This window comes from Citrus clementina, unplaced genomic scaffold, assembly GCF_000493195.1.
Source record: "Citrus clementina cultivar Clemenules unplaced genomic scaffold, Citrus_clementina_v1.0 scaffold_8, whole genome shotgun sequence".
Taxonomy (NCBI): domain Eukaryota; kingdom Viridiplantae; phylum Streptophyta; class Magnoliopsida; order Sapindales; family Rutaceae; genus Citrus; species Citrus x clementina.
In genome coordinates, this window is record NW_006262022.1 from 21,801,904 (window position 1) to 21,828,935 (window position 27,032).

General features: G+C 31.1%; 1 protein-coding gene across 1 annotated transcript; it reads left to right on the forward strand.

Moving 5' to 3' along the window:
* Positions 1 to 15,058: 15,058 nt before the first annotated feature.
* Positions 15,059 to 18,288, forward strand: LOC18034687 (cytokinin riboside 5'-monophosphate phosphoribohydrolase LOG1). The gene is made up of 7 exons (XM_006424485.2): positions 15,059 to 15,298; positions 15,903 to 16,000; positions 16,201 to 16,231; positions 16,825 to 16,924; positions 17,594 to 17,664; positions 17,760 to 17,903; positions 17,996 to 18,288. The coding sequence occupies exons 1-7, from the start codon at positions 15,164 to 15,166 to the stop codon at positions 18,086 to 18,088; spliced, it is 672 nt and encodes a 223-aa protein (XP_006424548.1). The 5' UTR covers positions 15,059 to 15,163; the 3' UTR covers positions 18,089 to 18,288.
* The last annotated feature ends 8,744 nt before the right edge of the window (positions 18,289 to 27,032 follow it).

The window sequence follows — 27,032 nt, forward strand, 5'->3', positions numbered from 1 at the left end:
CTTTGTGATGCAGTAACTAGGCCAGAAAAAGTATTATTTTAGAGATTTTTTATGGCATTTCCAGCCTAAAGAAATGCGCTTTATAATGGTTGTAGGTCATACATTGGGTTAGACGGATGTCATTTGAAATCAAAGTATAATGGAGTTCTATTAGCTGCTGTAAGTATGGATGCTAATAATGGAATGGTTCCATTAGCAATAGCAGTGTGTGAGATAGAGAAAACTGAAACTTGGACATGGTTTTTAGAAATTCTGCATTCGTATTTCGATAATGGATCAAATCAGATCACCTTTTGCAGCGATAGGCAAAAGGGTTTGTTGGGAGCAATTAGGAATACATGGCCGACTGTATTTCATAGGCCATGTGCTAGACATATATATTCTAACTTCTCTAAAGATCATCCTAGAGTTACTTTGAGGAATTTGTTTTGGAGAGCTGTCAGTAGCACTAATAAGTTTGACCATGCAGCTGCAATGGAAACGTTGAAAAAAAAGAAGTTAGAGGCATGGCAGTGGTTGGAGAGAGAACTTGGTGGGTTTAATTGGTCAAGATATGAGTATGACAATAATTGCAAAGTAGATCGCACAAGTAATAACACTTCGGAGTGCTTCAACAGCTGGATCTTACCCCATAGAGAGAAGCCTTGCCTGACTATGGTTGAAGAAATCTGATGCATGTTTATGACATTATTCACAGAAAGAAGAAAAGAAGCACAATCTTGGTCCAATATTCCACCTCGAGTGAAAAAGGAATTAGATGATGCTTATGAGACCGAAAGCAAGATGACTGCAATGGCTTCTGGTGATCTTCACTTTCAGGCATAAATCTGAAATATTTTTGTTTTCAAATATATTTTTATATAGCTGAACTGTGAGTATATCGAGTTTAGAGTAAAACACATATTTATAATTCCTTGAAATTACAATCTGAATTCACTTGTAGTAGAGAAAGAGTTATATGTATAATATATGTTTTTTTTTTTAAATTCTATTGCTCTCAGGTTAAAGACAAAAGTTATTATCCAACGAGGAGGTTCATCGTTGATCTGGTGAGCAGGTCCTGCGACTGTGGTCATTGGGAACTATCCGGACTCCCCTGTGCTCATGTTATGGCTGCAATTAGTCATGCAAGACACACAACAGAAGAGTACCTACCAAAATACTTCACGAACAAGCATATTTGAACACTTATTCTGTGATGTTTAAACCAATTCCTGATAAGGTTACTTGGGACCCGTGTGATAGACCAAAACTTTCTCCACCTGAGATTACTAAGAAGATTGGAAGGCCGAAGAAGTCAAGGAAGAGGGCAGCCACTGAGCCAGTGAAAAAAAATAGATCATTCTATGTATGCTGCTCCTTTTGCAGTGGGATGAACCACAATGTCCGAAAGTGTGCATTGAGGCCATCAATAGCAAGACAAATAAGAGCTCAGAATCAGGTATCTATTTATTACTTTTTTAATTATTTTTGTGTATACCGAGCTTAATTCTTTATTAATTTTTGTTGAATATGTAATTTTAAATAGGGTCTCAGTGGGCCGGGAGAAAGTTCTAATGCAGGAACTACTTCGAAGAGAAGAAAAAGAATGGTAAATATTGGTTTGAATATGGAATAATTTTTAGTTTGTTGTAGTTTTGCATAATTTTTTATATTTATATATTTCAATTTAAATAGACTGTGAGTAATCCAGACAAGAGGTTTACGCATAGTAGGGGAAGAGGAGGTAACAGGGGTCGAGGTAGCAGAGTAAGATGAGGTGACAGAGGAAGAGGAATGGCATCTAGAGGTAGAGGTCGAGGTAGTAGAGCAAGAAGAGGTACTGTGGTGTTTTTTGATATTGTTATAATTTTCTGAATGCTTCATAGATACTGAAGTTATATATATATATATATTTGTGCAAGCCGATATGAAGCTGACAATCTTTCTCCAAATCCAACTCAAGGCTCACAAGCTTCACAGATCATAAATGGTTAGCATAGTGTTATTGTTAGGATATTATGTATCTGAAATGCACAAATTGTCACTGGTGCATTAGGCTACTGTGGTGTTTTTTTAAATGCACAAATTATTATTAGTGCATTAGGCTGTTGTGGTGTTTGTTGATTGCACAAACTATTATTAGTGTATTAGGCTGCTGTGGTGTTTTTTGAATTCACAAACTGACAGTTCTGCGAATAGGCATTTCAAGCACAAACTCTTATTTTCACCATTGATAATGGAAGTACTTTAGATTACTTTTGACTTTGCTTACATATTAAATTACTTCTATTACATTACTTTCTCATAAATAAGCCTATCAAGAGGCCACAAATAAAAACTATGACCAATTTTAGCTTCGCTTCAATGCATCGTAGTCTTTCATTCATCTTCAGTACATCTTCATTTAGGTTCAAGCCATAACTAGATGTGTTGTTACGCATTTCTAAATCTTCTTTTGCTACCCATTGCCAAAAATTACACTTTTTATACCTGCATATCCAAAATAATTTGTTAGGATTTTCCGACGTAGTAGATACCATAGCACATGCCTGTACTCCACAGTTGCAATATTTAGGATTGCAGGTTACTTCTGCAGGTTTCTTAGCTCGACTCCTAGAACTAATGCTTGTGTGGCTGCTGGAGGCCATTTTTCTTTTTGAATTTATATGTGTGAAGGGTGAAAAATTGTTTGGTTTTGACTGAAGATAGGAAAGAGGTGGATATTGTGTTTTCAATGAATTCAAGTATTTGTTGTGCCTTATTCTTGTTGTTTTTGTATGACAAAAGTATTTAAATTTCAGTACTTTTGGTGTGAGGTTGCTGGTGTTTAGTCTGAGGTTGCAGGTGTTTACTATAGGGTTGCTGGTGTGTTTCAGAATTGTAGGTGTTTAGTATCAGGCTGCTGTTAATATAGGGCTGTTAGGGTTGAAATGAGGCCACTAGTGTGTTTGAAATAGGGTTGTTAGTGTTTAAGTGAGGTTGCTAGTGTGTTTGAAATAAGATTGTTGCTGCTGAGATGGGGTTGTTAGTATTCAAGTGAGGTTGCTGGGGTGTTTCAAACGAGTTTGCTAGTGTGTTTATAAGGCTACTGTGTTGATTATGACTGTGAGGCTGTTGGTGTTGATGAAATGGTTTGCTAATTTGTTTGTAAGCCTGTAAATTCTAGCTTTTATAAGCCAAGAAAATAGCCGTTTTTTGGTTCTAACGGCTATTTTCTTGGGCATTTCTTGTAATTTTTGCTTCTGTTGTTTCTTTCTTTTCAAAGGGTAAAATTGTCTTTTACGTTCCTGGGGCAAAATCGTCTTTTAACATTATTTCCATTGAGCACTAACGTTTTATTAACGGATTGGTAGTAAAATGATAACCGCGCAAACTTTTAGTAGTAAAATGCACTTTTCGACAAACCTTGGTACTGACATGATATGTCAGTAAAACTTTGGTAGTAAATTGATAATATCCCTAATTTATAATGACACAAATATAGAAGTGCTAGTTTCCAAATTCTTTTAAGTTAAAAAGACGAACAACTAAATATTTGTTTTTAGCAATTCAGACTAAAGAAAACCAAATATATCATCCAGATTCAAAACTTTAGTTCTATTCAGATTCCGACTAATTCAAATTTATTTAGATTTTAGATAAAAAAATAAACGCCACCTAAATTTTTCTTGTTGTTAGTAGTTTGTAAGATTTTCTTTTTCTCATTTTTATTTTCAAATAAAATGAGGTAAGGACTTATGATTAAATTAGAATGACGGTTGCAAAACTAGGATTATAGTGCGTTGTAGGCCCTAATATAAAAACAACAATAATAAGAGGGTTGTAACATTAAAAGGTTAGAATTCTTTGTCAGATAAGCATATTAACCTTTAATTTTGACGTGTGCGTATTGTTGTCATACCCAGTCAAAATATTTTATCTTATTATTATTGTATTTTATATTTCACTCAGAATGAAAATTTAGGTTAGAAGAGAATCTTGGTCCAAACTTTAAAAAAAATTCAAATAAATTCGTAGATAATATCCCTTCTCAATTCTTCTTTAATGAAAGAATAATAAATTGATTCCTTTAATTTGTTATTATTGTTATTATTTTTAAAGAGAATCGATATTAAGTAATTGGGCCTTTAACTGCCGACCAAATTCAACAAGGCATGCAAGGCACCCAAATTTTTTGGAGAATTTACAGGCATGAATCTGTACCTTTTGACTGCTTTATAGGTACATACATTTTCGGTCTTTGATCTTCTTTTATTATCATTAATTTTCACTTGTGAATTTTTTGAGGCATCAGAATTTGAACACATCACTATATGATGGTTTCTAGCGTTTTGAAACTATGTAATAAAAGTCAAGAAAGCAACATATACATGCATGATTCCAGATGCGCTTTCAAATGACGGTGGGAGAAAAGCCAAAAGCTTTTGTGAAAAATGTAATGAAACCACGACTTGGTTGATCCACACAAATCAAAAAGCACTTCTAGACAGACCCTTTTGGCAAGAATATTCCAATGAACTTATGAACATATTGTGCGTATATAATTATATAAAATTTAAGGGATACATATTCATATTTTGCCCTACAAGATAAGCAAAGCTAGCTAGAAGTTTGAAGAAATTTTCAAAAGTGTTTTTTTTTTTTTTTTAAGGGTGTCTGCTGTGTGAAGGAAAGTTCATTAAGTTTTTGTCCGGTTCGGTGAACCATCTTAATTAATTATTCTCTAGCTACAACTGTAAATATCATTAAGAGGATTCGGGAGGCTAAGGCCAATAGATGTGATGAGAATTTTAGTGGTAGTGTGACTCTTATTAAAGTGTGAAAGTGATGTGCATTATATACATCATCTGAACATATAAAAACCAAACAAGATTTGTATGTGTATGTCAAGACAATTTGACAATGGTCCTTGTCAATGCCCCCATTCTCAGGTTTTATAAAAAACACACAAACTTCCCCTACTACGAGAGAAGGCGTCGAACTTAACGTGGGTGTGCCTTTTTGTCTTAATATTCTAGCATATTCGCGGTGCTTCTATGTGTGTACCAGCTTAGTTTTAATCTCATATAAACTATTCTATTAATGAAATTCAAGGTAAATTTCGATTGAATATGTGCAACCAACTTCTGACAGTAAAACATATTGATCAAATTAATTTTAATAATTGGGCGATTCTATATAGTAATATAGCAAATTGAATTTCAAGATACTTGAGTTTACAACTTTCTTCAAGTTCATGTTTCATGGTTGACGGGTTAAATACATGCATAAGAAAAAAAAAAAAAAGGGGTCCTGTCTCTTGTAGAAGCATATTTCCACGCCATGTTCAGCCGATTTTTGGGTTGTACTATTAGTATATGTATTTTAACTCCAAATAGATCCGTATTATAATTCATATGTAGATTGTAAAACTACAATAAACCCAAAAAAAAAAAAAAAAATAGTGGTTATTGTTAAAATAATATTATGTTGCAGTATATAACATTGTATTACTCAAATTTGCATTTTATAAATTTGTTAAGTTAGAAATTTTCTCGCATCCATGCATATAGAAATGCTATCATTTGAACTAACCCATCTTGTAATTACCTGTTACTGGTTCTAGTGACAAATGTTTTTGGGAATAATGAGAATCGTAATGATTGTAAAAATATAAAATATCATCATCACAAAAGGAAAATTAAAAAACCAAAAAGTGACGGCTCATGCAAATTTATTTTTGACGGGTGCGGATCAAATCAAAAAGGGAATTATAAAGAAGTAAGGTGAGCGATGTTCCTTAGAATAGGGACAAGACATGATCTCAAGAGCAGTAATTGTTCTGTTAGTGGGAAAGAAACTAAAAACCACAATATCTTATCACAATCGCAAACATTGATAGTGGGATAATAGAATTTAATTAAGTGGATTGGAAGATCAGTTCTTTATGAGTAGGAATCCCACAAAATTTTTGAAAGTGGAAATCAATCATATTATGAGTTCAAATAATTTATGGAAGGATAATTTTTAACCCACTTTAAATAAATTAATATTTTGTATCGCACATTCAATAAAATTGACTCGTTGTACCGCGCTTTTAATTTCGTTATTTTCTCAATTAAGTTTAATGATGGAGGGGTAAAATTAGAAGTTCGTTTCTTAAATTAATTTTAATGGAAATTCTCTTTATTACAATTGAAATAAAAATCTTAAAAAATTTAAAGGAAAATAATAATGGTGACAGTGTACATGTAACAAGAATTTTTTTTTTTATTGCAATTGAAATAAAAACTTTTAAAAAATTAAATGAGCTTAAATTTATTTTTCTTAAAAAAGGTATGTGCTCTATAATGAACCTTTTATTGGAGGGTATTAACGTAAATATAAAATATTGGACTGGGCTTTGTGTAATTAAACTTATTTGAATTCATATAGAGAGGTATTTTCGTCATTCGACGGAGCCTTTAGAAATAACTGAAAAATTAACGAAATTAGGGGCGCGGTGCAACGACTCAGATCTTTTGGGGACGTCGTGCAAAATATCAATTCATTTGGGGGTAGGTTAAAATTTTCCCTTTATGGAAATACAAGCATTTTCATGTAATTAACAACAACCCAACTAAGAAGGCTGCTAAGGAAAACATAGATCTGTATCCTTCATTAGCTTCCACTAAGATCGTGAAATAATTATGGATCAATGAAATAATACTAAGCAAGCAGTCGTTGACTAATTAAATATTTCTCTTTTTCCCTTTTCTTTGGTAGGCTTGACTAATTAATTATTTCACTTGGAATTAAGCTTGGAGTGATTGCACCTTGACATCCTAATAAGATTGTTTATGTTGTTTAAAATATATATGTTTGTACTCCTAAATAATTACCAACTAACTTTCATGTTTTTTAGAATTATTCAAAACACCCCGGTTGTAACTTTCATAATTGTTCGATTGAACTTTTCAAGAGTATTACTACATGATAAAACTTAAAATTTAAAAAAAAAATTAAGTGAAAAATAGAGAATAATTAAGTAAATTCTAATGAAAACAAAGATATTAACTCTAGGTAATTGATTCGAGCAGAATATATGTATCAGAATGGCACATCAGGAATTGAAACCGCGTTGTAAGTGCATAACATTTTTCGCTATGAAAATGAAAGATCGAGTCGTAGTTGTTAGTGGTTACTTATCCAAGTGCTAGTACGTTGAGAGAGAGATAAAGATTAGACGGTACTAAAAACAGAGGGCCGGTTTGTTTTGTTATCATTTTTGGGTGAGGCAAGAATTTTCTTTTACACATGGGTGGGCATTTTCAATCAATTTCTGCCACCGCTACTCTTATCATTATTATTCCTTTGTGCTCAAAGTAAACAATATTTCCAAATTTGTAGAAGCCAATTTGGCCACGGTACTTTTTACGTGTTAGTTTGTGGCTGGCTGAATTGATGAAACAAGAACCTTCTTGGATGGTGTATGTTTCCATTTTTTTTTTTTTTTTTTGTGGTTTCCAAATATATAATTAATTACCGAAAATTATTACGTGCACTTCTCGATCAAAGAAGCTTCACTATGTTTTCTTCTGTGTAGCTTATCGGTGTCAGATTATTGGTTTCCATAATTTCTTAAATAAAACATTTTAAAATAAAAGGATTGTTTTCCCTTATTTAAAAATTACTCATTGGCCGGGAGGTAAAGCCTTGTCCGCCCTACCACGTGGACAATCAACTAAAGTCACAACATATATAATAATAGGGAAATCATCAGCTATATACCCGTAAATGACAGTCGTATCAAACGTGTGTGAACACTTTTCAAGTGTATCACTCGTATACCCTAAGTTGACAAAATACTTCTGTCATCCATCAATCTGTTAACTTCTGTTAGAAAGTTAATAGAATTGTGGTAAATTGACTATTTTGTCCTTAAAACTCAAAATGAGGTAAAAAGATAAATTTACCCTAAAAATTAACGTAAATTTTCAATACACAAATTTTTTTATTTTGTTATTAACAATTTTTTTTATTAAAAAAATAAATTATTAATGGTACATATTATTAACAATTATCCATAAAAAAATATCAATATATACTATAAAAAATTATTAACAACATATTATTTACAATTATACATATTATACCATAAAAATTTTTAGTTGGAGCTTGGAGGAGTAGATTCGGTTGTAAAGTAGTTTTTTTTTAGCAATTATTAATAATTATCCGATAAATGGGATGACATGTCATTTTTATCAATATATCATATGACATGTCAGTTTTTACTAGGTAAATGGGACGATATGTCGTTTTTTTAAAATCAAAGTTTCGTCAATCTTAAAAGACTAAATTACCCTTATGATGTCAGTGCTTACAAACGGAAGTTAACGGATTGGTGGACGACAGAAGTGTTTTGTCAACTTAGGGTATACGAGTGATACAATTGAAAAGTGTTCACATACGTTTGATACGGGTGTCATTTAAGAGTATATGGTTGATAATTTTCCATAATAATATGATGAAAAATGTATTATTTAAAGACGGATTCAAATTCCATAACAGAGCTTCTTAGATAGATGGGTACAAATGTCAAATTTATTATTATAAATATTAATAAATTATAATAAGTTTAAATATCTGTTCATGATTTTTTTCCCCTGTTTTTCAGACTTATGTCATTATATTCGGTCACAGTAAATAAGAAATAAATGTACGTATATACAAATATTTTTGTCTTATGTATGATATTTCATAAAAAGAAAATAATAAAAATGAATCTGGAAAGTTATGGGTGTAGAAAAAAAAAAAACCTGAAGCTTTTGCATTGGGAAGAGAAGGTAATAAAGGGAGATCGGGTCGGGTGATAGCGTGACCTGAAACATCTTTTTACAGAAATTGCAACCAAAAGTTGTAACACTCTTCCCCCACCCCCCATTTCTCTCACTGCTAATGCTATCTCTCCGCCTGCTTACCCATCTCCTTCATTTACTCTAAACTCTTAACACAACTTGCTCTCAAAGCTGTAAATTTAATGATTAAATAAAAATTGTTCAAAAATATTTTACTTAGAGCCCAGAAATTTATTGCGACCATCATGATGGTCAATTCATTTTTTTTTTCCTGTGAAGAGGAGAGACAAAGAGTAGGATCTAATTCCCAACAGGAGGATGATAAACTTTCCGTAGAAGCGTCCTGTTGTTGAGGAATGGTAGATGGGAAAGATCCCAGAGTGCCCTTGAACTACAGATCAATCATAATAAATAATATAAGAAAAGAAATGGATTCTCCACCAGCGAGAAAAAAAAAAAAAAAAAAAAAAGATAGTGTAGGCCTCTTCATTTTCTTCTCATGCGGATAAACTGTTAAGTCATGCAATTTAATAAAATTAGTGCAGACTGCTATTAAATCGTACAACTTAACAGTATGTTCGTAATAAAAAATATAAGAGCGTCCGCACCTAATAATAATTTTTTATATACATAATTATTTTCAAGTATATGTGTCTTCATATTTTTTAATACGGATATGTTCGTAAACCGTGCAATTTAAAATTTAAGAGAGTTAAAAACCCTATATGCTTTAAACTTTTAATACAACTTTATTCATTTTTCTCATATAAGAATACAATTTCAAGTCCATTACAAACATTTAAATCGTTTAAAGATCATTGATACCGTCATGATGAGTAGGCAGGGGCGAAGTCAAAAAATTAACTCATTGCCTGTGGCAACATGATAACCCACTTCTTATACGGGAGAAAACTATGGTGCAACGGTGGTACCGTGTCACCGTTGTATCCAGCCATTAAATTCCAATAGATCTGTCCATTCAAGTGGATCCAACAGCTGGATGCAACGGTGGTACCGTACCACCGTTGCACCGTAGCCGGACCCTCTTATACGATCACGTATCAGGGGGAAAAAATATTATTTCATTATTATTTTAGTCTACGTAACTCAAGGGAAAAACAAAATTTTGACGGCAACTGTATAAAAGCAATACAACATCTATCATTTTAGTTGGTGTGGTTTAGGAAAAACAATATAATAATAAAGACTAGAGGCAATTCTGTAAACTAATAATGTAATGTCATAAACGAAATTATAGTGATTGAACAAAAAAATATTTTCCTTAACTCTTTTGAATAGATTTCGCCCCTTTCGAGTAGGGAGGAAAAATCAGTACACAGAAATACAATGTATCCGATACAAAAGTATGATTATATCATTTTTAATTTTTTATGGGTTAATAAAATCTATGCGCCTGAATATTTACGTATCACCAAATAATAACAAAGTTTATCAATTTAAATCAAATAACTTCACAAATTGATAAACCTTTCAAAACGATCGGAATAGAGATTAGGGAATTATTTGATACAAATAAATAGAATATATTTGTAATTTAAATATTATCAAATTTCGGGGACCCATATGTTATTATCGATCTCAGAAGGTGTCAAGTAGCATTCTGGTAACCCCCTCCTCCAATTTGTCGGACGACCGACCAATCAGAGGAAACTTATGGATGAGGATAAGTGGCAGTGAACATGTCTAATTAATAATTTATAATATTTGCCCCGTGGATCAACAGTAATTAAATATGTTAATGTTGTTAATTATCATATGAATTGCGACTTGACTCGAAGTATTGTCAATTTTAGAAAGAGATTGATGATGCAGTACCATTGATTTGCTTCTTTGACAAATCTTGTTGCATTAGGCGATCAGCTGATGATAAACGGCCAACAGTTCCCTCAATCTATATACATAACACGTTTGGTTAATTATCATTTAAATGATTCAATCAATCAATTCCAAAAGCACTTAGAATACTTCTTGATCATTATTAAACATCTAAATTTCTTCCTGCACTTTGAATGGTTAACTTAAAAGCGGCCGCCATGGAATAAATTATTGATGCTTTGAATGTAACCTTCCACCGCTTCTTTAGGGGGCAGGAAAAAATACCGTAAGAATACGGATATAATAATTTGTATGAAATCACAGGGTACGTATATAATACAACACTGTTTAATACAACATCCTCCACTATTTGTTGAAAGCCTCTTTTTTTTTTTTTTTTTTTTTTTTTTTTTTTTGGTCACTCACCCAAAGTTCAATTTTGTGTGTTGCTAACTTCAAGTATTACAGTTGTGTATAAATAATAAATAGGGTAAAAGCTACCAACAAAGTGTTGGCTCCACTGGCAATGGAGTCCCCTTAAGTGGTTTGACTGGGTTTGCTCCCCAGTTCGAGTCGCAGGGAAGTCGCAATTGTTGGGAGAATCTGTGCCTCCCGATTCGAGCGGGGACTTCTAGTCTGGGTTGTGGTACGGGCTTAAAGGTGCCTCCCACAGTTGGGGCCCTCCCCAGGATACCTCGTGATTAATATCAAAAATAAATAGGGTAAAAGCTCATTTAGTCCATGTATTTTATTATTAGTGTCTATTTAATTCATGTATTTTTAAAAATATCTCGAAACATCCCTACCGTTAAAGTATTAATACCCATGCCGTTACTTTTTATTTCTTTTGGCTTACTTTTACAATATTACCCTTTTATAATAATTTTTTGTTTGGACATTAATAAAAAAGAAAATAATTAAATTATCAATTTAACCCTAGAAAATTTAAAAAAAAATTATTAATTTTTTTGCAAGCACCATTTGCACACTTGGTAATTTGCATACAATTTTTGACAATTTAATTTTTAACAATTAAAAATTAATATAATTTTTTATTTTTATTTTTTAGGATTAAATTGGTAATTTAATTATTTTTTAATTAATGTCCAAACAAAAAAATTATAATAAAAGGGTAATATTGTAAAAGTAAACCAAAAGAAATAAAAAGTAATAGTAGTGGTATCAATACTTTAACAGTAGGGATGTTTCGAGACATTTTTAAAAATACATGGACTAAATGGACATTAATATTAAAATACAGTGACTAAATGAGCTTTTACCCTAATAAATATTATAAACTGAGAAATATGAATGAAAACTTGGGGGTTAGTAGCGAAAAATTTCGAAAACAAAAGTTTCTCTCAACTTAAAATTCAGTAGCGGAGGAGTGTTGTACCAAACAATGCTATATTGTAGTCAAAGTTGACTTTAGTGCTAAGTTGGGCTTGGTGTTGATGCCAACCTTTTACAAAAATATAATTAGTAGTTATTGGATAAAGATACATAGATAATTAAATTTTTCTCATATATTATTATAAATGCACGCATAGTATAAGAATATTATCAAAAAGTGAACACAACTTAACTTAGCATTAAATCCAAATTTACTGAAGTCAGTCTCAAAACTATCTTGACATCTCTAATGCATTTCTAAGAAGTCTTTATCTAGTGCAAATGTTTATAATATTTTGGACTAAATCTTAGTGAATAAATATGTTTTAATACTAAAAGTACCACGGTGTAACTCAAATTCACATTTTCGTTCGTAAAATTGTCCACTTAAGTATTTTCCTCAATCTCTCTCATTAACAGATTTACTTTTACACATGCATGAATGATAAAATTTAAATTCAAATAACTGAGATAAGGTAAGTACATAAAATAAATAAATAAATAAATAACGTAGCTTTAATTGAATTAATTAAGGAGGGGCAGGAGTGGGGTTGGAGTCTTGGAGACAGAAGGGTTTGGTCCAGCAGAGAGTGAAAATGTGGTGAAGTGGAGGGATTTTGTATTTTTTTTGTAATTAAAATAAAAAAATGTTTCCTATTCATACAGCACATTTGTCTACTCAAGTAGGGTTGTTGAGGATGCAATTGAGATGGGTCATCGGGCATTACCTTCTCTTCATGTGAACTTGTTGCCTATACATACAAAATACTACGTATACCGTAATAAGGTCTCATATACATGCATGCATAAATATACAATAGCTTTTTGATGTGGGTGTTCGCACATCACAAAAATCAAATTTGATACTAGATATTGTTTTGGAACTATGAACTAATGATGTTTTATAAGTAACTAGAGATAGTAGAAGTATCAACCTCAAATTTACATATTAAAATATAAAAACATTTTCACTGGAAAAAAGACTCGAGGCACAAAAATATACACATGCAATATGACATGCACTATTCCTCCTCTCCCATTTCTGATTCCACGTGCTGCCATGCACTATAAATTTTAAAAATATTTTTATGCTACGTATACACTGATTACGATACGGATGAAAAATGATGTAGATTGAATCTTTGGAAAATGAAGAAAGGAGGGAGAAAAAAAAAAAATTACCAGCGCCACTTACGATATCTTCATAACGTACATTCTATTTAAATTAATTTATTTTAGATATCAAATGATAAAACCCTAAATTTCCAGTACACGATTCGTCAATCAAAACCATAAATAGAATTAAGCAGTATAACTAAGAAGTTTTTTAATAATATTTTTACTATTGAGAATTGTTAACACACAAACACACAGAGTGGCAGATCTAGAAAAATAATTTACTAGGGGCTAAATTACATAATAAAAAATTTTAAAATTAAAACTTAAATGCATAAAATATTTAATAATACATTTATAATTCTCTCGACGTATTTTTAAGAATAAAAAAAAATTGTGATGGTGACCTCTCATTATTTTTAATTATAGTGTAGGTTTTTATAATTCTAAAAGTTAAAATTTAAAGTTTGTGAGTTTATAAATTTATAGGATCAATTTTAATAGATTTAATAGGAGTTAATTAGAAATCTTAAATATTTTTCTTTTATTTTTAGAATTTTTTTTAGCCAGCGAGGGCTACTGCCCCCACTGGTCACATACTGCATCCGCCCCTGAACACATATACATACATATCATATTTGTACGTATAGGATCAGGATGAACACGATATGTATCGTCCAGATTATGTCAAAATTTGTTGCCTTTAAAAAAATTTCAGCAGACCCAAGTGCTTTCAGTAGATTTAAAAAATTATAGTAAATTTACTACCAATACGTTGTGTCTACGGTCTACCTTGTAATGGAAGCGACATTATGGTAACAGAAGCTGAAATCATCTTATTTTGGTCTAACACGAGTACACGACATCCAGCATTTTATTTTATTGTCCTTTTAGATAAAAAAAAATATGGCTTAATTTGTGTGAAACGAATAGAGACATTTTGACCGGATGTAGTTATCTCTGAAAATGTAAAGTCTTTGAAGGAAACTGAAGTGAAATGTCACATTACAATGAGGCATCTTCTCAGAACTTAAGCAACAATTACCAGATCGTTTATTAGCGGCTACATATTTTTGACATTCTTTATCGACGATGCATGTACTACTAGTTCCATAAAAAAAAATTGAATTGAAACGAATAATAGTTTAGACATACTTGTATTAATTCTTAGTTCTCGCTTGATGTCATTTTCAAGGGAGGATTCCTGCACTCTAATATTGTAAATTCGTTTTGAATTTTAATAATGTATATATATATATATGTTCTAATTCAGAATTTTAAAGTGCGGGAACGTTTAGAAAAACACATAAACTGTACGGTTTAAGCACTTTAAGTTTTAAATCTTTAAAATTCTGCAGTTTTAAAACTTTCCTTGACTTTTCTTACACTTTAAAATCCCGAACTATATTCAATTTTAATTAAAAAATGAAAATCTTTTAACAAATAAATATTAATATTCCTAGAATATGAACCACTATTTTTCTTTTTCTTTCAAGAGAAGAGAAGTATCTTTTAACATTTTAAAGTTTAAAAAGAAAAAAAAAAGTACCTTTTATCTTTTGGTCAACTGTATGGATTATGGATGTACTTTTTTTTTTAATTGACTAAGTTCATTTAGAATCTAAATACATGCAATAAATTCATTTAGGATGTAAATACATACATTTATAGTTCAGTTCATATATCTATTGAAACCAACTCAAAATTTGATGTCAATAATATTTAGAGAAATAATTGCAATTGAAATTGCAATATTAATAATAATAAATAATTTGTGTATGTCCGTACATGTGTTGGACGGTTTAGACCTTACCCTTTTTTTTTTTGTTTGAAGCGCGGTTTAGACCTTACTTACGCGTGCTGATGTACGCCCGCTCTACCGTTATATATGCAGACCCCATGAAGCCAAAACTCTCAATAAACTTTGCAGGTGACTTCAAAAAAAAAAAAAAAAAAGAGAGAAAAAAAACAGTGAGGATATTTGTTCATAGTTTCTTTGGTTGTGAGAAAAACAAATAGAAATGGAAATGGAAATGGAGATGGAGATGGAAATGAATAACCAATCAAAATTCAACAGGATTTGTGTGTTCTGTGGAAGCAGTGCTGGAAAGAAAAGCACTTACAAAGATGCTGCCATTGAGCTTAGCAAAGAACTTGTAATGAATTCTTCTCTGATTTTTCTGCTCTGTTTTACTTTATTTCCTCTGTTTTAAGTGTCTTTAGAGATAGTCTTCACTGGTTTTGGTTTCTTTTTCTGCTTTCTTCATGAAAGTTTCTATTTTCGCGCTTCTGCTACTCTTCAATGGTTCTGTTTTGGGTTTTATTTTCAGAGTTCAATTAAGAAGTTTTTCTTTTCTTTTTTAAAAAATTTCTCTGCTTTCTGTTTTGTTTTTATTTGTTCTATTTCTCCTCTTTCTTTTCATGTTCTCATATTGTTTGAGGCTATCAACTAGGGTTCTTCTTGATAGGGATTTCAGTTCCAAGTTCTGTTTATGACTTTCTACTCAGTTCGTATTTGTTTTTTAGATCTAAGCCAAATGAACTTAATGGATACTTTTAGCTTATCTCCTTGCAGAATTGCTTTTTATATATTAGTATTTGTTTCTTCAACACCAATAACTTTTTTGGTTTTCATATGCTTAGTTCCCACTAGCTGCATTTGACATACTAGCCCACGTCACATATGGGTACCAATAGTTCATGTTTTTAATCATATTTATCAGTTAAATATCATTTTCTAACTTTTCCCCCCCTTCAAAGGTTGCAAGAAATATTGATCTTGTTTATGGAGGAGGGAGTGTTGGTTTGATGGGTTTGATTTCTCAAGCTGTTTATGATGGTGGGCGCCACGTCATTGGGTATGTAGATATATCATCGTCGCATTTCTCATTCTCTTTGCTTACAATGTGTTGGCTCCTTTAATAGTACTACTCAAATGTACCGAAAAGGAAAATAGATCTTTTGAGATTTGACAACCAAATTTAGTGAGCTTTTGGTCCATTCAGTTTTAATTACTTGATCTGTCTCTCAACTAATATTTGCATTTTATTGTTTGCAGAGTTATCCCCAAGACCCTAATGCCTAGAGAGGTATGTTAATAATGCTTTAAGAAAGAACTTAAAGAAAGAAATCAAGACAGTATCTACTGCTTTTTCTCTCTACAATACATCTATTTTTTATTTATTTATTTATTTATTTTTCATATTGTGGTAGCTACTTGTACATGAATTGCTACCTCAGCTTTGTTATCTTCAAGTATCAATTTCACACGTCTCGATTGGGATTCATGTTGTTTCGAAGTGGGACTACATCTTTGATTGGTTCTAAAATTATCTTGCTTTCACATATTTTTCTTTTTTCTTCTGATGAACACAACTTGCCCATCAATTTAATCCAACCACCCATCTGGGCTGCACCTTTTGGTCACTATCTTTTAATTTGATGACCACAGGCAAGATTCTTACGATATGTCCCAATTCCATCCATGTTACTTTTCAATTTTTGTTCTCTTTCCGGGTACAATACCATGATATCAGGTTTTATGATAATGTATATACATGAATATTTCTTGTATTTGAGCCCACTTCCTCTGCTGCACGCATCATTAAAGTTTTTCTGTGCAAAAAAATTAGTGTCTTTTTGTGCATGTATTTTGTATTCATTTGGATTCTACATTTTGCAGATTACTGGAGAAACAGTAGGGGAAGTGAAGCCAGTAGCTGATATGCACCAAAGGAAAGCAGAAATGGCTAAACATTCCGATGCTTTTATTGCTTTGCCTGGTTGGTACCTTTATGCCATAATGCCCTTTCCTTTCTCAAGGTCAACCAGTCAAACAAGTTGACATGTTTAGTTAGACTAAACATCAAAACACCTTTTTATCCTTCTGTTATTTCTTGCTGCATATTTTACTGAGTTGGTAGAGCTAGTGAAAGCAACTGCTTCCGGCTTGAACAGTGACTACTGAAGCTTCTGAGTTCTGACAGAAAATTTGGCTTTTTGGTCGGCCTAATTTGTGTGGTAAATATGAATTTTATTTCTGCACGCTTTAACAAGTGAAGAAAAATGATAGAAAAAGCTGGTAAACTTTTTTATTAAAAAATAAATATATGGTCCCAAGCCAGCACTCATTGCCTGCAGATGGTAACAGCTCCTTTTTGCAAAAGTTTTAATGAGTGTTCTGAAGGAATTTGAACATAGTTGGGTGATGGGGTTTGCTTTCATCATGAAACCAAAAGTTGGGCTTTAATGGGTTGGCCCAAACTTTCATTTAAATGGGCTAAACTGAAGATAGGCTTGTTGGGCTATGCATTTGCAGCTAGCAACTTGTGCCTTGTGCATTTTCTGTAATGCTTTAGCGAAAGTGGGCATTGTGTGAATCTTTCATTTCATGTCACATATTAGTCATTAGAACTGATTGATTAAAACTGCAATTTGTCATGCATATGAAGGTGGTTATGGAACACTTGAAGAGCTGCTGGAAGTGATAACCTGGGCTCAACTGGGCATCCACGACAAGCCGGTAAAGGCAGCTTAATGCTTGCAGTGTTTGCAAAACCAAACTTTGAAGGAACATGTACGCAGATTAAATTTTGATGTCGTTTAATGATTTTTCAGGTAGGATTGCTGAATGTAGATGGATATTACAACTCCTTATTGACATTCATTGACAAAGCAGTGGAGGAAGGCTTCATTAGTCCCAACGCTCGCCATATCATAGTCTCTGCCCCTAATGCAAAAGAACTAATGAACAAAATGGAGGTAAAATCACTTTTACCATAACTTTACAAATCTTGTGTACATTATTAAAGTTTCAATCAATAATCATATCATCATCATTTTCCCGTCTTCAGGAATATTTTCCGCAGCATGAGAGGGTCGCCTCCAAGCTAAGTTGGGAGAATGAACAATTCGGGCTCAACCCAAAATGTGATATCTCAAGGTGATCATGATGATCAGGAAACTGAAGCATTTGAAGACAAATGCCACCGCAACTAATTTTAGACAGACCAAGACATTCCTGAGATGGGATTTTTCTTTTCTTTTCTTTTTGTAATATCTTTCTTAATTATTGTAAACAACAAAATGTTGACCTCAGAATTTGAAGCTTGAGTTTTATTTCAAGCAGAAGTAGATTCTGCAGAAACTTTCTGCTGCTATGATTTTGTTAAATTCTATACTTACAGTTACATGCCATCATTTGATTGTGGCAAATGATAATGCTATCTAATATAACCTGACTAAGTGAATGGATTTTTTTTTTTAAAAAAAAAAAATTATGGCCTACCTGAAATCATCAGATCTTTCGATCAGTATTCAAAACCCATAAAAAATAACAGAACAAATAACTTACAAATAGATCCTAATTCTTTCTTCTTCCTGCATGGATTGAAAAAAAAAAAAAAAAAGAATCGAGAATTTCAGGTTCAACCTGGAGAATGTAACAAAGTTTCAAACAAGATTTTGACTCAAGTAATTCTTGAAAGTAGAAATACAATGAGATTTTGTTTCTCTAGTTGAAGATCTTACATTGATGAAACCCATGAAAGATTTGCATCCATAACAACGCATCTCTAACCATTTGCAATTGTTAATTGTTCTAATTCTGGGAGGGTCGGTAACCACTAAGTGGGTACTATAAAATACATGAAAATAAAAATAACAAATTAAGAATGGACATGTTTGTTTCATCAAGAATTAATACTCTTACGTAGTATTGGGTAGGATGATTGTTCGATTTTGTGTTTCCTGCAATTAGACAAAGAAATAATTATAATTACTTCACTTGATGCCTAAAACAAGATTTTTAGGCACTAATTAATCAATTAATTAGATGAATTGCTGAGCGACAAAAATGAATGCTACCAACCAGGAAAGTGTTTCCACGCCACAAAGCAATGCGAGTTTCACATTCACGACACAATAATCTGCTGGGATTTGGATTCTGACGATCGTTTCGATAGACGACTCGACATTTGGAGTACCTGGCCAAAGCCGAACACTGCTGCCATTTTGGTTGCTTTAAGAAAGAAAGAGACTTGTCAAAGAACTTCAAGTTCTTGAGAGAAGGGAAAAAAAGAAAGGAGACGCTTCTTGAATCTTTATTATCGACTGGCCGAATAAAAAGCAGAAGCTGAGATAATAAGCTGAGTTGAGTTGAGTATAGATAAAAGACAGTAAGTGGAGGGAAGGTTTCATTTCAGTTTTTCGGTTATATAACTGCCGTCTCCATTCTACCGAGCTCGAATTCTGAATGTTGAAACGAAATATGGGCTTTTATAAAAAATTTGGGCCTAAGCGGAGCCTGCCTAGAAGGATTATGATGAAAAAACAAGCAGCAAGCAATTGGTACTAGCGCACTTTCTCTAAACAAAGAAATTTCAAACTTTGTGAAGAAAAGAAGAATTCAAATGGTTGGCCCCCCCCCCCCCCCCCCCCCCCCAAAAAAACTTGTACTTGTGCATTTTCTGTAAATGCTTTAGCAAAATTTGGTCATTGTGAATCTTTTATTTCAGGTCACATCATATTCACTAACAGTGTTTCAATTAAAACTTCAGGATTTGTTTTGTGTATGAAGATGGTTATGGTACTCTTTGCAAATAAAAGAAATTATTGAAAATTAACATATACGACATGTCATTATACGTAATTACGGGAAGACGGCATGGCAATGTTATTTACTCTGAAGTAGGACGCGTCGGATCGAAGTTGAATAACCGCTAACTAACTCGGCGGGCCCACCGTTTAACTTATTTATTAAACGGAATTCAAGGCGGGCCCTACAGTCCAGAAGTAATGCGGGGCTTTTAGATGGCATTGGGCTCATGACAAGAAAGCCACACAGAGAAGATCAAGAAACTTAGCCCAGACTCGAATAGGAAAAATCAGTTCAAAGAAAATGGACAGATTTGTAGATGGGCAGATAAATAATATATACGTTAGAGAGATTACTTGGTCGAAATATTTAAGCTGATAAATAATATATACGCATATATTCAGCTTAAAAGCTTAGGTTATCAAGACGTTTCTAAGGTAATTGATTTCGATGTCAAGCCACGTGATATGGTGGCCTAATAATGGGCTGATACGATTGTACTAAACCTTCGTTCAATCAAATGATGAAACTATGAAGAAACATTTTCACAGTATTAGGTCCAAAATCTTTAAATAATCTTACTTTTTACCTCACAAGCTTTGTATCTTGAATGCCTCTACTTAGGGTTTTCATACGATTATTTCTCATATATTATTTTCTTACGTGTACGACTATATATATTAAATCAGTAGCACTTGTTGCGATACGAAACCTAAGATCCATGCAAGTGAAGGGAGTAGCATGATTCTAAACCTTCATTAAAAAGTTCAGTTGTAACTTTTTATTTTTTTTAAGAGTGCTGCTAAATGGCCAAAAAAAGAGAGAATGACGATAAAGACGACAGCATGTGCTACTGTTTCATATTCCCTTCTCTCTCTTACTTTTGGCTATTAGCAGTATTCAAATAATAATGAAAAATAGCCAAAGTTAAGGAATTTTGAGTCTTATCAATGCTAAAATAGATATCATTTTATACCAGCACTCCCCTCAAAGTGAAATCTGCATAGTCATTATGTTTTAAAAAAAAAAGTCATTTTGTGACAAACAGAGTCGCTGATGGCCCAAGCTGATGACGATCACACCGATGATATGTTATCTCCTTGATGATCAACTAATGATCTCTTAATAATAATAATAATAATAATAATAATAATAATAATAATAATAATAATAATAATAATAATAATAATAATAATAATAATAATAATAATAATAATAATAATAATAATAATAATCTTGCAGTCAACAGAGCCATTGCCACCAGCCGACAATATCATTGTCAAAGTTCCCATTTAACTTTTTCTCTCACTCATACATAGTCAATTTTTCGTATCAAATTGTTGTCAAATAATTAAAAATAAAAAAATTCAATCATGTGATTTATGATAATTTTGGAATCATTAAGGTATAAATAGTTAAATAGGTTTTAATATATTGTATTTCTATAATGATAATTCTATGCTATGAGAGTATAATGTTTTTTAGCATTGATAAGGCTCAAATTATCTTTTTTTTGGGTCATTTATTATTATTATTTTAATATTAATAATGGCCAAAAGTAAGAGAGAGAAGGGGGCATGAAACAACAGTACATAAGCTGCCGTTTCTATCGTCATTTTCTTTTTCTTTTTTTTTTTGGTCATTTAACATTTTTCTTTTTTCAATCATGTACTAATCTTATCGTATTCTTATTGTGCATAAAATATACACTTTTACCAGGAAAACAAGAATGTGCAAACTATTTTTCTAAAAATATTTTTTTCCACACGTACAGACACAAATTAAAAAAAAATTGAACCAATTCTTTCAATCTCTTGATTTCATAACAAAGGCCTAACCAATATTGAGTGATCTTTCGTGAATCACGTAACCATATACTTTAGTTAATTAATAATATAAGATTCGCCTTTATTTTTTACATTCGATCAACTAACGATCTCAATTCCATATTTCAAAAATGACTTCTTCTTGACATTTTGGCAAAAATTCAATCCATAATTTTCTTATATAGCAACCCAGCACATGGTTTAACTATATTGTCACACTACAGTACCGAAACTACATTTGAGGAATGAAATATTTTGTTTAATTTGTTCATCATAGTATAAATCAACAACAACAATAATTTCATTTATGGATCGCTTCATATGATCAAAAGGCAAAACTAAATAGGCAAATCATGCAGCAAGGCTCAGCAAATTATTAAAAAGTCCTGCAAGAATATAATAGTTAATCAACTTGGAATTTTTGGCTCTCTTTAATTTCAAGGAGCTGTGGCTAGAAACCATGCGAAATATTGCCTATAGAAAATTAATCCATTAGGCATCCCTCCACTTATAGGACACTAATAAAGACCAAAATCTTCACATTGACTCGGTTTTTAATTAGGATAAAGTATACAAACATTAGCTCATATATATATATTTATGGAAAGAAGAGATGCACATGAATGCAACTCATACCGAGATTTGATCATTGATTCATCATTATTTTCGTTAATTGTTTGGTCATGAAAAACTAGAATTGGATTGCATCTTGGCTTAGGTGGCTTCCACTAGATCTGATTTTCTGGCATCGTCAGAGCTCAACGGCCCGTCAAATCTGACACCTGGCCGGAGTCAAAACTGTCAAACCATCTAGGTGCACTTGATCTTGTAAATTAGTTTAGCATCAAAGGTTGACTTTTCTTAGGGTTTAGGGTTTTGACCTTAACATGCATTGTTCTATTATTATTATAATGAAGGGAAGAATGTTTAGTTTTGACTCTGAATTCTGAAAATGGTTTAGGGCTTTGCATGTTCATGGCACATGCACATGCACGTGTGTGAGCTCCTACACGCATGCTCAGAAAGGCATGTGACGTTTGCATATGACGAATTGAATGCTCTCTTTCTATATTTTAGGAACATCTATTTTCTTTTTATGTGATATAATTCAGGATGTATCTAAAAGACCTTTTAGCACTATATATCAGATTTATCACATTACAATCTACTAGATAGTTTGAGGTATCATCAAGCATGGTTCAAAAATTCATATATAATGCACAGACGAGACGTACGCCACACTGATTTGATTGGAAGAAGAGTTTTTACAACATGACCAATAACTCAAGTGATCAACAATTATCAACTTCAATAAAAATAAAATGCCTTCTTTATCTATTTGATCCGTTTAATTGCTGCTAAATACTGTTAGTAAACTTGTTTTCATGATGATTTTAGGCATCACTAAAAGATCCGTTTAATTTTATTTTTTTAAATACTTATTTACTTATGTAGCAAATAGAAGAATAAAAAAATAAGCCATCTCCCAAAAGACTTTTCAAATGGAGATGAGTTTAATTATTTTAATTAATTTCTTCTCTCACCAAATTTAATTATCCTCCATTTTTTAAATAATGTACTTATTGTACTTCCATCTCTTCAATAATAATGATATTGAAAATACTATAACATTATTTGAAAAAGGAGAAGTCACTCTTCAATATTAAAGAGAGAGAAGAATAATCTCAATTGAAGAATTTCATTTAAAGATCTTATTGGAACCCATGTAGTGCCTTAAATAATTTTTTTTTTTTAATGTTTTGGTGATGCTTTAAAATTTTCAATAATTTTTACTCTTCGACTAATCTCTTTTGAATTTAATCATCATTAGTCAATGGAGAGAGAGTTTATGAAATGGGTCGAAATGGGCTTTTATCATTCATTGTAGTGAAAAGAAAATGACAGCCCCTATTAATGAGTAGCGCAATTAATTAATATTCACAATTCATAACAAAAGTTATGAGAACTATAATTATGCCTAATTGAAGTTACCTAAAAGTCAAAAGTAATTTGCCTTGGTACTGTTATAATCTTTCAAGTTGTTGGTCATGTGCTGACTTTCATTTTAAAACAATAAATTACCACTTAAATGTTAGACTTTATGGTTATGTATGAACAAGCATCAGCATCAAGCTCATAATCCAATTTTGGTATCTAGCTAGCATATATGAAAACACTCGCTAATGGATTTATTGATTATGGGTCCCCTACTGCCCAACATGCATGTCGTATTGGGGACTAACAGTGACAAATTCTTTCGTTAATCGGAACAATTTTAAACGCATATTCACTTATAAGTTATATCCACACATCAATTATATTCGATTTTTTTTTGGAAATTTTTAACCTACCCCCAAATAAATTGACATTTTGTACCGCATCCCCAATAAATTTGACTTGTTGCACCGCGCCCCTAATTCCGTTATTTTTTTAGTTAAGTTTAACAGTAGAGAGGTAAAATTAGAAGTTCATTCCTTAAATTAATTTTAATGGGAATTCTCTTTATTTCAATTGAAATAAAAATCTTTAAAAAATTAAAGGAAAATTAATAGTGGTGACAATGTACATGTAACAAGAAATTTTTTTTTATTGCAATTAAAATAAAAATCTTAAAAAATTAAAGGAAAAATAATAGTGGTGACAAATGTACATAGAGCAAGAAAATTTTTTTATTGCAATTGAAATAAAAATCTTAAAAAATTAAAGGAAAAATAATAGTGATGACAATATACATGTAACAAGAAAATTTTTTTATTGCAATTGAAAAAAAAAAGCCTTATAGAGGGGCATTTTGTTTTTTTTTTTCATATAGAGGGGCATTTTTGTCATTCAATTAAAAGTTAGACGGAGCCGTTAGAAATAATTGTAAAATTAACGGAATTGGGGGCGCGGTGCAACACATCAATTTTTTTGAGTGCGCGGTGCAAAATGTCAATTTATTTGGGGGTATGTTAAAAATTTCCTTTTTTTTTTGTTTTCCCTGAGTTAATAAAAAAGTTAGGATGCTAAAAGTTGTTAACTTGTTAAGTTCAAAATAATTAAAAAAAAAAGTAATAAGTTAAAAGTAAGTGTGCTAAGTTTAATGGATTCCTCTATGATGCTGTAATTTTTTTACAGCATCAATAATGTTTTTAATTGTGCACCATTGGATTTAATCAATGGTACACAATATTTGTAGGTAAAAATAAAAATAAAAATAAAAAATAATGGTAAACGGTTAACAAACGTGTAAGGGGTGGAGAAGTTTGTGAAATAACTATGACCACCCTTAGAGTTTGAAACAATTTCACTTAAATATCATTATTTTATTTAAAATTATTTTTCAATCCCCCTTTAAATTTGAAATGTGATAATCTTTTTTAAATAAATCTTCCAAAATCTATTACCATTAAGTATAAAATATAATGGTAGGTTATTTAACACAAATCAAATAAATAAGTTGCAATTGCAAAATTTATATATGATATAACACTAATAAATAACACAACAAGCACATATAGTTAAGTAAATGTCATAGATACATCAATAAACTCATTGTTGAGATTGCTTGTAACATAAAAATTACTTGATCACACATGTTTTAATAAAATTTAATATCGTATATTAAAATACTCATTATTTTATATAATATTAAGGGCCATTGTATAATTGATCATGAAGTATGTATCATTTTTAACACCCATTTAACATACTTATTTTCTGTACTTTATATTTATCTTACAGTTAATATCCTTACATGGTGGGAGTTTTAAGTTTTATAAGCTTATATATTTTCATTTTATTTTCAAATCACTTTGTTAATTTCATAAAAGTTAAATCGAATATATATTCCTAATGAGTTTTAGTTTATGAATCATGAAAGATTATTTTATTGATATCCTTGGATTGTAATTATAAAATTTTATGTTATGAAGAGTCATTACTTTTGTTATGATAGTTAATAGTGACAATAAATAAAATATTGCCTCCGATAATATTTACGTGGGAAAAAAAGTGAAATAAAATCATTTATATTTTTAGATTTTTATTGACATGGTAGAAAATTATTTGAGCCTTATAAAATTTAACTTTCACAAGCTTGTTTTCATTTTATTTTCAAATGTCACTTTGTTAATTTCATAAAAGTTAAATCTAACACATATTCCTAATTAATTTTAGTTTATGAATCATGAAAAATTATTTTATTGTTATTCTTTTATAGTAATTATAAAATTTTTATGTTACGAAGAGTCATTACTTTTATTATGATAATTAATAGTGACAATAAATAAAATATCACATCAAATAATATTTAATGGACAAAATGAGGAAAAAAAATCATTGCATGTTTTTATATTTCCATTATAAAGATATGATTTGGGATACCTTAACTTAAAATTTTGACACAATATTTGAGCCACTAATATATCATAATCTAATGGTTGATATTGAAAGTCAAAGCAACATTTCATAATGTTATATCCTCCACCATTGAATTGCATGAAATAAATAGTTTAATCTTTTGTTAAAAATTTAAATCAAAATATTTCTCACTCTATAGTTATATAGACATATATATTTTTCAATAATAATTGGTGAATAAAATATTTCTCATTTGTTGTGACTCATATAGTATTATTAATAAAACACATATAAAATAGTTTATTTAAATGCCTTCTATTATCATTATTGTTTAGGTATTAATGGTTTGTAATTAAATTCATACAATACAAATTATTATAAGACTTTGTGTTAAATAACCTACTTGATATTATATTTTATACTTAATGATAGTTGATTTTGGAAGATTTATTTAAAAAAGATTATCATATTACAAATTTAAAGGAGGGCTGAAAAGTAATTTTAAATAAAATATGCTATTTAAGTGAAATTATTTCAAACTCTAAGGGTGGTCAAATTTATTTTACAAAAATTCTCCACCCACTTGAACGTTAACAAACTGTTTACTATTATTTTTTAATTATTTTTTTAGTACAAATATTGTACACCATTGATTAAATCTAATGGTTCACAATTAATACATTATTGATGCTGTAAATTTTTTACAGCATCATAGAGGAACCCAAGTTTAATAGTTTAATCCATAGACAAGAAATTAGGTTTGAAACTGAACTGCCGTCTTTTACTATGATTATAATTTATACGCCATGCTTATGAATCACACATTGTACCCTGTTGGAGGGTCTAATTCTAGAATTGAGTTACTGCTTAATAATTGCTTATAGGTGTTACGTGAGATAGCCCATCACTGTATTTTACGTTTTGAATTTGACCATGTATGGAATCTTGAACAGTGAAGTTTTAATACAAGTTATGCCAAAAATTAACTATTCCAAGTTGGCTAGTTAATTAAGCACCGAAATTAATATATGGCATGACCTTGAAAATCTCTTTATAAATTAGAAGCAGCATGCCCAAAGAGGCCATGATTCAAAGTCAATGTACTCTTAATTTGGCTACCACCCTCCG